The following is a 13,368-nucleotide window of genomic DNA, read 5'->3' as shown; positions in this document are numbered from 1 at the left end:
TATGTTGAGTTTTATTTCGGTGTGACGATTGTTGTGAAACCGTATTCAGGGTAGGGACAACCCGCGGAAGCGCGGCGTGAACCTAGATGATTTTTATTGTCCATTTTATCGTGAGACTGAGAATTGTGGAGGTCCTCTCTTATTTTTTTGTTTTTTTTTCTTTAGACGTGTGGCGTGGAGTATGACTTTTTATTTGACTTTGTCATGTTGGTGGGATATTTTGTGGTCTTGGTTTCATCTGTTTGTTGTGTTCAAAGGTTGTCATTTGCCAATGTTATTTGTATGGTTTGATCTTCTAGATAAATTTTTTTTCACTTTTCTTGTTCTCTTTATATTTAGGTTTGTTTGTCCCCAAATGATAGCTCAAGTAGTAAGAGTTAGGAGACATGTAGGTTGGGTATGGGAGATCTAGGAATTAATCCCTGATGGGTGCAATTTATCTTTCCGATATAAAAAAAAAGTTTGGCACTCCTTGTGCCATGGTTAAATACAATTGGCTTATGAAAAAAATATAAAAAAACACCTTAAAGGGCTTAAAGCCTTAAACAAGTCCTAAGCATGTGCGGTTCCCCCGGCTTTATTATTGGAACGATACAAACGGTGTGCTTTACTTGAGCTGTCCTTGTGTTTAAACAAATCAAGCAGGCTTCACGCGCCAAGCACGTGGCCGCCTGAAACAGCACACAGTCACTCACAGTACAGATAGAGAAACCAAAATAAAAATAACTTTAATGTATTCACACATATTTTTTTTCCAACTCATTTTTACCTATTTTTCTCTTCATTTATTAATTTTTTTCTATCACATTATCCATCATATTACTCTTTTTTCTCTGTATAAATTTTCTAAACAAATACAATAAATAAAGCAAGAGAGAGAAAGATAAAAAACTCCAAATTGGTTTCACTCACTCACTTAAGTAGTGAGTGTGAAACTAGTTCCACCCAGAAGCAAAGCGCAGCCCCCAAAGTAGGGTGAGAAATCTCTCTCTTTCTCTCCTCTCTGTTTTTGATCTTCATCCCTTCCCTCTTTTGGAATGGATTCCCTCTCTCTCTTCTGCACCGGAGCTCTCATCGCCGGCGGCCTATACTGGTTCGTCTGCGTTCTCGGCCCCGCCGAACAAAAGGGCAAACGCGCCGCCGATCTCTCCGGCGGATCCATCTCCGCCGAGAAAGTCCAGGACAACTACGACCAGTACTGGTCCTTCTTCCGCCGCCCCAAGGAGATCGAAACCGCCGAGAAGGTCCCCGATTTCGTCGACACCTTCTACAATCTCGTCACCGACATCTACGAGTGGGGTTGGGGCCAGTCCTTCCATTTCTCCCCTTCCATCCCCGGGAAATCTCACCGCGACGCCACGCGCCTCCACGAGGAGCATGCCGTCGATCTAATCGAGGCCAAGCCGGGTCACAAGATCCTCGATGTGGGATGCGGAGTTGGTGGGCCCATGCGTGCCGTCGCCGCCCACTCGCGAGCCAACGTCGTGGGGATCACGATCAACGAGTATCAGGTGAATCGGGCCAGGCAGCACAACAAGAAGGCGGGTTTGGATTCTCTCTGCGAGGTGGTGTGTGGGAATTTCCTCCAGATGCCGTTTTCCGATGAGACATTCGACGGCGCGTACTCGATCGAGGCGACATGCCACGCGCCGAAGCTGGAGGAGGTGTACGCGGAAATCTTCCGGGTTCTGAAGCCGGGGGCTCTCTACGTTTCCTACGAGTGGGTCACGACGGAAAAGTACGTGGCGGAGAATCCTGAACACGTGGAGGTGATTCAGGGGATCGAGAGAGGCGACGCGCTGCCAGGGCTGAGGAGCTACGCTGACATCACTGCGGCGGCGCGTAAGGTGGGGTTCGAGGTGGTGAAGGAGTTGGATCTGGCGAAACCACCGGCGCTTCCGTGGTGGGACCGGTTGAAGATGGGTAGGATCGCGTACTGGAGGAACCACATTGTGGTGACTGTTCTCGCCGCATTGGGAATCGCGCCGAAGGGGACGGTGGATGTTCATGAGATGCTGTTCAAGACCGCTGACTTTTTGACCAGAGGAGGTGACACTGGAATCTTCTCCCCGATGCATATGATCCTCTGCAGAAAACCCAAAGTCAACAAAAACGACGACGCTTAAACTTGAAGAAAATTGAGATGAAATCAGATTGAGGTAGTACCCTGAAAATCTCGCTAGCACCCTGTTTCTGCTACTCTTTTTTTACTTTTCTATAATTTTGGATTTAACTTATTATTATTATTGTCAATGTGAACTTCATGTAATATTTGGTTTTGAATTTTCTAATGTAGTTCTTTAATTTTAATTTCCATCTGCTTGGGCGGTATAGCCTTATTGATTCTTGATAATGGGGCTCTTTTTAGTGTTTCCAGTGGAATTTATTTTAGTAGCTTAAAGTGAGGTTCTGATTGGGATGAATTAGTAGCATAAAGTGAATTTATCTATGGTTAGTGTGACAGTGGGGAAGGGGGAATAAGGTCTTTTGATTTTGGGCATTAAAGGGGAATAAAAAGATATGTACTTTGAATCTTGTGATCTGATTCATGGTGCTGGTTGTTTAAGAAGATATTTATTTGAATAGATCATGATGCTGAGTGTCTATTTGGAGAATATAAGTGGATCCACATTTAATAGAAATGCACTTGAAGCAACTAATAGTTGTTGGATCCGTGTCTAGCAAGAGGACGAAGATCCAGTCTCTATATAAACAGCACATGATAGATGGCAACATTAGAGTGTGATTAGGTGGCGACCACTGTGATGCTAGTTGTAACGGAACGTGATTATGCTTAAGGTTTTCAGAGTGTGAATCTGGCCTTGATGTGTTGTTTTTGTCTTTGTGACGTTGTGCGTGGATATTTGATATTTCAGTTGAGGGGCCACACATGCGACGACATGTGGCCCGCACTTGCTTTGGATCTGGCAATCGTATGTTTGGTCTCACACACTCATGACTCATTGTGCTCCCGTGATGCTACCAAAGCAGCGTAGGTTCCTTTTTTGTTTGTTACCACAGCTTAGGTTAAATTAAACACACTATCTTTTCAATAACAAGAAAACAACCCATTTAAAACATATACTATCATAGCTCCTAAATAGGGAAAAAAAGACTCATCTGCCGACCTACCCAATCTCGATTATATGCAGCTTGATATGGTCTGTGTTTGGCAATTTGATATCTTTCCACATAATTGATTGATTGATTGAGAGAAGTTAGCTGAGTAGATTTTTAAGGTGATATCATTTTCAGTGTAAGTGTAAAATAGTTTTAATCAGAGTTTGTCACAACAAACATATAATTTTTTATTTGATAGTCACATACTTTTAATCCATTCCAAATACGCTCACAATTGTTGCTTATAAATAGGACCGGAGGGAGTAGTTGATAGTATACCAAACAAGTCATAGGCTTCGTTTGGCCCGGCTTATTTCGAACTTAAAAGCTACTTTTAAGTCAAAGTTAAAAATATGAGCTTTTAATAAAAGTAGAAGCTGATTGTCAATTTTCATTTCTTTTATAACTTAAAAGCTACTTTTAAGTTAAAAGTTGTTTGGTAAAGGTGATCATTGGTGCAACTATTTGTGTGCTGTGAGGATTGTTAAAGAAAGGAATTACTCTGAATGTATATACTTTCACTGCAATTTTTTTTTTTGAAAGGATAATAATAAACCAGAAACACTAGAGACAAAAACTCCAGAGCAGTACAACCATGACCCAAAACAGAGACAATGCAAAGAAACAAGAAAAGAAACAGCAACTAAAGAAAGGGAAAAGCAAAAACAAGCACATCAAAACAACATCAGACACCAATTTCTGGGCTTTGCCGCATGAGTAAGATTGTTGAAGCATCCAAACTTTTCGATGAATTGGCGGAAAGGAAAATCAAGCCAACTAAGGTGACATATAATGTATGATTGAAGGTTGTTGCAGGGATCACATAGTCGGCAAAGCCTTTGAAATTCATAGTTTGAACTTTGAATTGCTTGAAGATATGCTCCAGCAGGGACATGTTGTGAAATTTAAACTCATCCACTTCTTAAAAAAAAACATATCCCCTAGGGTTGATCTTTTATCTTCTCATTCCCAATTTCAGAGGAACTACATCCAAACCTTGAAGGCCTCTCTGGACACGCCAATGCCATCGCAAAATTTCTGGATCGAACCTTCATCTGCTCGCTACAATCTCCAACCCAATTTCACGGAGAATTCAAGCATCTTCCCCTTCTGCTCTTCGCTGAATTTGGTCCTGCTTCTCTCCTTCTTGCTCGGATTCTCTATTCCCGCCCCTTCATCGGGATTTCCAAGGGCGCACATGGGGCGGCGCTGATTTTGATTTCTGGCCGTGGAGGTGGTGGGAGGGTAGGAAATGATGAGAGAGCGGCGGCGGAGAGCGAGTTACCGCAGAGAAGATGAGTCCTTGTTATCGCTGAGGAAGACAAGCACAAATCGTTGAGGAAGATAACAGAGAAATATTGTTTGCTCTTGCAGAGCCATGAAGGATACGGTTTCAAGAGGAAGAGAGGAAATCCACGATGGAGGCCAGGATTTTACGAGACGTGGGTTGACACAAGGATTAGAAAAAAACTCCTTTTTTTCAAAGCTCCTCAAGATATATTTTTCTAAAAAAGTTACTTTTAGCATTTTTCTTCAATAAAAATAAGTAACTTTTAAGTCAAAGAATTTTTGGTGAAATCTGTTTGGCCCAACTTTACCTTAAAAGTGATTTTTAAGTCAAAAATAAGCTGGGTCAAACACTACCATAGTACTATAGGAAAATAATGGGCTTTAGCCCCCATAATTCGTAAATAAGGGTATTAGGCAAATCAATTGACACACGCAAGTATTAGCCTATTTGGCAGAATGTTTGTATGCGAAAATGTCTGCGAAAAAAAGAAGAAGCAGAATGTTTGTTTGGAAGTCTTGTTGCTTCAAGGTGGAATTACCTTTTTAAGACTTATTTGGCCATCTATAATATGTTGTATCAGGCTGATAGTATAAATTTATAAAATATATTCGAGATTTATTTTTTATTTGGTGTTAATACAAGCTTATTCATTAATTCAATCTTATACATTAAAATAACAAACTATTTAATATTTGACCCACCATGTGTTGTCACTACCACCCTTACCAAAGCCATCACTACCATTGTAACGCCCCGAATTTCAGGTGTCACTTTAGTAACCTATTAAAGTAAATATGCAATATTTTCCAAACGAATGTATAAATAAACACGAGTATATTTTTTTTTTCTTTTCAAATGTATTTCCAAAACATGTCATGCACACTCCCAACTACAAAACCTAACCAATAGAAACAACTCAACAAAAACTATTCTGCAATGCCATCATGAATCCGACATACTCCCTACGATCTCCACCTCGGGGAACCACAGGAAAGCAATGCATCGGAACCTACCCGAAACCTCAAATATAAATTCCTAAAATCTTTATACAAGCTTAAACCAATAACGGTAAGCTCTCTAACCCAAGGCTCTAGCCTTAAACCCGACTCTACTCGTCGAGTACTCCACTGTCCTTCAAGTCCTCATCTCTACTTGCACCAAGGTTAAGCTCATTCGAAGATTCTCCATCGCCTAATAGCGTTAAGCGCCAAACAAGAAATAACAAACAGAAAGGGTTAACTCCATGCAATTACCACGTAGAAAAGGGAAACGCATGCTATCAAAGTTTAAGTGCATATCATGGCACATAAACTAGCAACTTAATTCAAGATAGATGACGACATATATTCAACAATATAGATTTAAATCAACTATCAACAACCTCAACAATATTTCTACTCAGATATCAACAACTTAACAACATATATGTTAATTCAGATATCAACAACCTCAACAATATAATATCAATTCAGATATCGACAACCTCAACAATATAACATCAAATCAGATATCAGTAAAACCAACAATATGGGTTAATCAATGACGTCTCGTAAGACGAGACAATGATAGGACCACACCTCCTCATCGCCACTTATTGCGCCACAAGGCAGGACAACCGGGTGAACACAATCACCTGACCGCCACTTATACGTCACACAAGACGGGACAACCAGGTGAACACAATCACCTGACCACCACTTATACGTCACACAAGACGGGACAACCAGGTGAACACAATCACCTGACCGCCACTTATACGCCTCACAAGGCAGGACAACCAGGTGAACACAATCACCTGTCCGCCACTTATACGTCACACAAGACGGGACAACCAGGTGAACACAATCACCTGACCGCCACTTATACGCCTCACAAGGCGGGACAACCAAGTGAACACAATCACCTGACCGCCACTTAGCGTCACAATGGACAGGACAATGATAGGACCACACCTCCTCATTGCCACTTTATAACGTCTCGACAGACGAGACAATCACGCGGGACAAACCCACCTCATCGCCACTTTATAACGACTCAAAAGACGGGACAATCACGCGGGACAAACTCACTTCATCGCCACTTTATAACGTCTCAAAAGACGGGACAATCACGCGGGACAAACCCACCTCATCGCCACTTTATAACGTCTCAAAAGACGGGACAATCCCGTGGGACAAACCCACCTCATCGCCACTTCAAGCAAACCAAAACATCCCATCCAACTCAGTAGTCACTCAAACAACAATCTCAAATTCAATAATCAAATCAGGATAACCACATGTTATTCATATTATCAACCAACATAAATCAATTCAATTACATACCAACTCAGTTCAATGACAGAAACTAGTAAACGGCCGAAGCCTCTCAGAAAACAGAGACACACGTCTCAATAAGTTTACTCGGCCGAAGCCTTCAGAAAACATTTGGCACAAGCCTCAGAAACAGTCAACATAAGCAAGCATACAACATTGCAAGCATAATAATCATAATCCAATGCCAATCAATATAAACATCTTCATCTCAAACGCATGCAGAGGGATAAAAGCAGGCAAGACTCAAAGACGCTCTAAAACTGAGTTACCCTTACCTTAGCCAATTTCTCCATCCAAGCTCAACATCCCAGTCCAATCCAAAATAAAGCTCCCGAACCTAGCAAGTTCCTCGGGCGTCCTCCTCAGTTGTGAAACCTCACTAATTGCTCCAAAGTCTCTTTCCTCAGCTCAACTCGTTCCAAACCTTAAGCAAAGTATCATTGCTTAGTCGCTAAGAAACAAAACAACTAATAACACTATCAAAACCCGAAAAGAAGCTTTCGAAGCTCTAGAGTTCGACATTTAGGCACGAATGGACAATAAGACAGGTTTTCGCTAAAATGCGCATAACTCGAGCTACAGAACTCGGAATGACACGAAACCAACGCCAAAATTTTGACAATTGAAAGAGCTACGCAATGGCTCAGGTCATAGAGACCCAAAAATTATTTTTGGACACGGTACCCTAACAAATAGGTTTCAGCCACTCTCAAAAATAGGGTTTCCGAACTTTTTCTTCGATCTAAATCAATTCCTAGGTATTCTTAGGCGATATCTAGGCCAGAGAAACTCTCAGAAAAATTATCGGGTCGAAAACTGTCGCAGGGGTATTTTGGTCAATATTTTTAGCTCGGAAACTCAAAATCAGAATTTCAAAAAACAAATTAGATGGGATCGACACCAACGACGATTATGACGACTAATCCTACTAACGCTAAGCTCAGTCGAGAGTTTTAAGCCTAAAGGGTGAAACTTTAGCCAAAAATGGGTATTTCAAGCAGAATTGAAACTCGGTGGCATTTCGGCGACATTCGGCAAAATGTAATCCGCTAAACATGCTCTTGGGCATGCAGGGAATAAGTTTAGACAGAGAAATCAAGTTATTTGGACAGTTTTACAAAAAGCTCAAAACTTTGAGCACAGAAAGACATAGAGAAAAGCAACAGAATTGACGATCAGAAGTAAGGAATAACATCAGTACCTTGAGGCCTACGCGTAGCAACGAACTGTGTGACGATCAGGCAAGAATCGGCGAAAATCTTTCTCTCCCCCTCCTCCCTTGAAGCTCGCGGGTTGTGTGTGTGTGTTGGTGGTGATGTTTTTGTTTTTGTTTTTTTTTTTTCATTTTTCAAGCTATTTATAGAAAATGGAAAACGCGGGAAAATGAATATTTCGCGATTCCGATTTTTCCTGCACATTCCTCCGTGAATTCTAAGATAGGTTCTGACGACAGAATTCCAGAACTCAAAACAGGTTTCTCAGAATTAAAGCAAACGATCCAAAGTCGGTGTAAATCTATTTTACCCGAAAAACTACTTTTTGCAGTGAATGTCGGATGAGAAAACTTCTTTCTGAAGAAAGATTGGAAACATCGAAAGAAATGGGTGTACGCGTGTGGAATCTTCGTTTGAAGCTCCGAATAGAAAAAGTCTTCATCGACCGTTTATTCTAGGTTTCTTGAGCTATCAAGGTTTTAGTTTCGGCAAACCTCCGAGAACTAGAATCGGACGTTCGTACATTCCAGGGTTTCGTATCGAAACGCTTGTCAAGGAAAGGAATAAGAGAAATTCTTATATTCCTCTGAATATTTTTGAATATCGTTTCTACAGTGCTTTAAGAGCAGATTAGCCATTTCCTAACGTTTTTGCCCTAAGGCGGAAGTGAATAAGACTTGTGCTATAACCTATAGCGACTATATAACTATTCTTAGTCATTCCCTGAACTTTCTTTCTCCTTATACTAATCCGAACATCAACATAAGTCGAGTTTTCTCTCACGCTTAAACAGAAACTTATGCGTGAGGTGGAAATTAATTAATTTATTTTAATTCTAAAATCCTGGGTCTTACAACCATCGATGCTGCCATCAATACCACTACCACCATCTTTCACCACCACCACCTTTGACTACCGCTACTGTCACCACCGCCAACACCACCACCACCCCTTTTCTCCACTGCCACTATGAGAACCACCATCCTCCACCACGATCTCCAATATCATTGACACTGCCCCCCACAACCTTCTTCCACCACCGTCACTATCATCATCACTGCCTTACAACACTTCCACCACCCCCATCAAAAATAAAAAGTAATATATTTTCAGCTATAGAGAATTTTTATTAAAATATTTAATTTTTATATTATTCAATGCCTCCCCAAAACATAATATCCAATTTCATTAATTTAAACGATATAAGAGTTTATACAATCTATATGGCTAAACGCAGATAATATTAAAACTTTATCAGGTCTTATTCTATCAAGTCTCATATCAGATGATTTTGCACTATACAACATATCAAACGACCCTCAATGCACCTTTGTAATTGGGGAAAAATTGTCTCGTTTGTCATAGGAATTTAATGTCTTTAGATATATATCTCTTAGTAAATATAAAAAAGCGGTTTCTAGAATGGATGAGCAATTGAGCATCATGGGTCATTCATGTCTGAAAGAGTATTTTAACTTGTTACAAAGGGTAAAGTACCTATTGGGTTAAAATAATAATATAATTGAGAGATAGATATAAAATGTGGGATAACCGGTAGAATTAAAATAATAATATAATTGTGAGAGGATATGTACGTAATTTGCTAAAATGAAGCTCCTTGAATCCTTAACAAGTAGTATTCACATATTATCACTTAGGGGTCTAAACCATCTTTAAAATTACTAGTAGCTACAAGTTTTGAAAAAAAAAAACTATATGGTTTTTAAAAAACCTTGTTTTTTTGGTTAACAAAAACTTGTATGTATGAGACTTCTATGCCATCATAATAGGCCTATTATGTCCATACCCATCTTGATTTTCACATAAGCCCAAGGTCCAAGGAGTACTTTCTTTAGACTGGGCTCTTGGGCTTGGCCTTTGTTTTATCAACTTCCATTGACAAAAAAAAAGATATCCATTTTTCATTACTGACAAAACCTTTTTAGGGTCACAATTTCAACACCTTATTCCAACTTTTAGAACCACTTGATATACCTCCAATGTGCTTATGGTTAAAAAATGAATGACAAATAGCACACGTGCAAGCATGGACTTCACATAATTCAACAAGGTGTGCGTGAAAGATGCTTGACCCTTTCCTAGCACTGATCAGCTCAAGGCTGGCATGCACATCAAGATAGAAGTTGCACAATATTCTACTTTTAATACATTATTATTATGCATGCATGTCCAAATTATCAATGCCGCCGGCCATAGACAATTTCCTTGTTGTTTCCGAATTCATTTCCATAATTATCATTGGCACGTTGGATCTTTGACGTTTCAACAAGAAAATAACTTCCATTTTTTTTTTTGAATTTCCTGAGCTAGTGACATAGTATATCTTAAATCACCTATCTCACAAACAATGGGCGCACACTCAACACGGTTAAATTCTATTAAATTAATAGGAAATCACATTTTTTAAAAAATATAATAAAATAGAATATCATTAAACACAAAATACATATAGACAAGTCGTGCGGGTCACGGTGAAAATGTTGTGTGATTAAACATTTCACATCTTAAATTAACTTTTGACTAGAGTTAAAGGATTTGATTCCTGGAGTCATGATGCAAACAAAATAATTCTAATTAAATGTAAGCATTCAAGTAACTTTTACGTTCAATAAAAATTAGTCAGCTTGTATGTTTATAGATTTGACGGCTTGGATCGATAAACTTAAACTTAAAATTTGAGTCCTGCTTGATTTTTTTTTATCAAATGTTTCAAATTCCTTGACTGCAAGAAATTTAAAATTTTAACATGGAATTCAAATTGCCTGAACTGGATATTGATTAATTATAACTTAAATGCCTGTTATTTACACAAATAAAGACTACCTAGTAACGCAATGCTGAGAATTATACATTTGTTTGTGCCTAAATCTGTCGGTAGTTGTACAAGGAAATGTTCAACAAATCAAACACAAAAGAAGAAGAAACAAATATTCAACTTGATGAGCAAAAAATTGATCAATTTGCACCAATCATGGGTCCAATTGAAGAGGCCTAGGTGGAGCCATGGTTCTTCTCTTCCACAAATTAATTTCCTTCCGCGGCTTCAAATTAAGCACATCACCATGAGCAACACAACCACCACCAGCACCACCACCAATCAACATAGGAGCAGAGAAAGGGATTATGATCCTCTCCTCTTCCTCATCACCATCACTCTCCACCACTCTGTCTTCATCAGAGTAATAATCATCTATATGTATTTCTTCTGCCGCCATCTCCGCCTTCCAATCAAAACTAGAAAACGCATCACGTCCACTCGAAAACCTCTTCATCTGACTCATATGCGGTGCTTCTCTCTCCGCAGAAGAAGCATCAGATTTTCTCCCGGCAGATTTCGGCTGCTTCGCCGCATGGAATAACATCCTTTGAAACTTAGACGCAACGTTCTTCTTCTTTACCTCTATGACGTCTGTTGAATTCGATGTTGATGTTGTGGTTGTTTTGTTGGTGGTAGATGCAAATTTTCTAGTCTCATTTTGAAGTGACACGGATTTTTTGGACTTGGATTTTTTTATCTGATTCTTCTTGTGCTTGATCTGCCCCATGCATGAGATTTTTGGTGAAGTGGGTTCTCGGTTGTAATTCTCAAAGCCTCCATCTTTGAGATTTGTTCTAGGAATCATGGGACCAGAAAATCCCTTGTTGCCACCGTGATGATGAGGCTTAACCCACTTGGTGGTTGCGTTGTTCTGATCTGTTCTTGATTTGTGATGATCCCTTCCTGGACTAAAAGGAGTGTTATGAAATGTCATGCTCACTGCTATAACCGCTTTCAGGATCTTGCTGCCATTCCGCTTGTGCTGTTTCTCCATGATTGTGAGAAATAATTGATCAGTAGAAGCTAGGAAAAAAAGGTTAATTGGAATTTGATGCTCTTTGAATTTGAGATGTTGTTGTGTGTTGTGTGATGATGGGGTGGACTCTGTTTATATATCTCAGATTGTTGACTAAGGCTTAAGGGTGAAATGAAACTAGTGCTAACTTCTTAAGAGAGATTATAATGACATTGGAGTTATTTATACGTATTAATTTGATTTTGTCAAGAAAGGTGGGAAATGTTTGGTCAAATAAAAACGGTGGGACTCGGCATTCAGCAATAAATATACCTCTTCGCTACGTCCAATGGCATAAGTTACACGTACATAACACAAGTTTTTTTTTTTTTTTTTTTGAAAAGTACGTACATAACACAAGTTATTATCATTATTTATTGGTTCAGCTCAGCATAACTACAATTATTATTATTTCGGTTAAATATATTTGTCTCTACCAAATAACTATCTAGTTGTTGGTTTTGATCCCTTAGTTTATTTTAAACACCTTCATGAGCCAAGTTGCAGTTGATGTAACCAGGCAATCGTTATCTACAATTCTTTATTGCTTTTATTTAACGTTTCATTTTCCCAATATTTGCATAAAAATGAGGCAACAAGAGCCAAAATAATATTTTTTTACATCGAAAATATAAATTGCACCCGCCAGGAATTGGACCCTGGACTTCTATCTACCCAACTCATATATTTCCATCTCTTACCACTCAAATATTTCAAAGTGATAACCTTTCAAAAAAAAAAAGTGATAAAAAAATTGAAATAAATTTGTTAGGTTACAATCATTTTTAAATGAATTTTTTATAAATTTATTCCGATTTCCGTAATAAAACTTTATGAGGTCATTTATGATCTGAACTTGATTTGGTCTATTTCTGACTTTGTTTTGATCTAATAATCATTGAATGTGGGGTGGAAATACGCCAGGCGGCTCGTCAGGGGCCTATGGCTCGGCTCGTCTGAGGCTCGGCCCGACCTAACTCGTTTATTAAAAAGGTCAGGTTTAGGCTTTTTAAAAGACTTGTTTAACTAAAAAGGTCAGGCTCAAACAATTAAAAAAACCTATTTGGCCTGATAGGCTGGACTACTTATCCATTATTTTTATTAATAATATATATTAATATAATATAATTATATATAATTTAATTTTTGTTGTGTTTGTTTTAAATAATTGAGGTTTTGTTCTTTGAAATGCAATGATATAGAAGTTTATTTATTTGAAAAGAAAATGAAATGATATATAAAAAGACCTATTAGTCCATAGCCTATTAGTCCGCTGGCCTAGTGACCTATAGGCTTTTAAGTAGACTTATAGGCCTGGCTTGGCCAGGCCAGCCTTAAAATTTAGCATATTGATAGGCCACATGTCAGGCTTAGGCCACAAAAAGAGAATGCAGGTCAGGCTTGGGCCACGCAAAGTCAGGCTCGGCTCGGCCTATTTCCACCCCTAAATGTGACACGTTTGTTTTTTTTTTATTTTTATAAAAGTAAATAAGAAGACAAAGTTTTAATTGGTAAAAATTGTGTGTCGTTTATGCTCCATTTTTTTTAAAGGGTCGTTTACTTGAAAAAAAAAT

At 38.9% G+C, this 13,368-nt stretch overlaps 2 protein-coding genes across 2 annotated transcripts; one reads left to right on the top strand and one right to left on the bottom strand.

Moving 5' to 3' along the window:
* Positions 1-897: 897 nt before the first annotated feature.
* LOC130727856 (24-methylenesterol C-methyltransferase 2) lies at positions 898-2,310 on the top strand. The gene has a single exon (XM_057579123.1). The coding sequence runs from the start codon at positions 1,038-1,040 to the stop codon at positions 2,124-2,126; it is 1,089 nt and encodes a 362-aa protein (XP_057435106.1). The 5' UTR covers positions 898-1,037; the 3' UTR covers positions 2,127-2,310.
* An 8,409-nt stretch (positions 2,311-10,719) lies between these two features.
* On the bottom strand, positions 10,720-11,960 carry LOC130727855 (uncharacterized protein At1g76070-like). Its single transcript, XM_057579122.1, has one exon. The coding sequence runs from the start codon at positions 11,771-11,773 to the stop codon at positions 10,931-10,933; it is 843 nt and encodes a 280-aa protein (XP_057435105.1). The 5' UTR covers positions 11,774-11,960; the 3' UTR covers positions 10,720-10,930.
* Positions 11,961-13,368: the final 1,408 nt, after the last annotated feature.

This window comes from Lotus japonicus, chromosome 1 (assembly GCF_012489685.1).
Source record: "Lotus japonicus ecotype B-129 chromosome 1, LjGifu_v1.2".
NCBI classification, from domain to species: domain Eukaryota; kingdom Viridiplantae; phylum Streptophyta; class Magnoliopsida; order Fabales; family Fabaceae; genus Lotus; species Lotus japonicus.
Note: the sequence above shows the minus strand (reverse complement) of the source record. Positions and strands in the feature narration are given on the sequence as shown.

Coding starts and splice junctions, on each gene's coding strand:
- LOC130727856 (XM_057579123.1), top strand. CDS start 1,038: ATGGATTCCCTCTCTCTCTTCTGCACCGGAGCTCTCATCGCCGGCGGC.
- LOC130727855 (XM_057579122.1), bottom strand. CDS start 11,773: ATGGAGAAACAGCACAAGCGGAATGGCAGCAAGATCCTGAAAGCGGTT.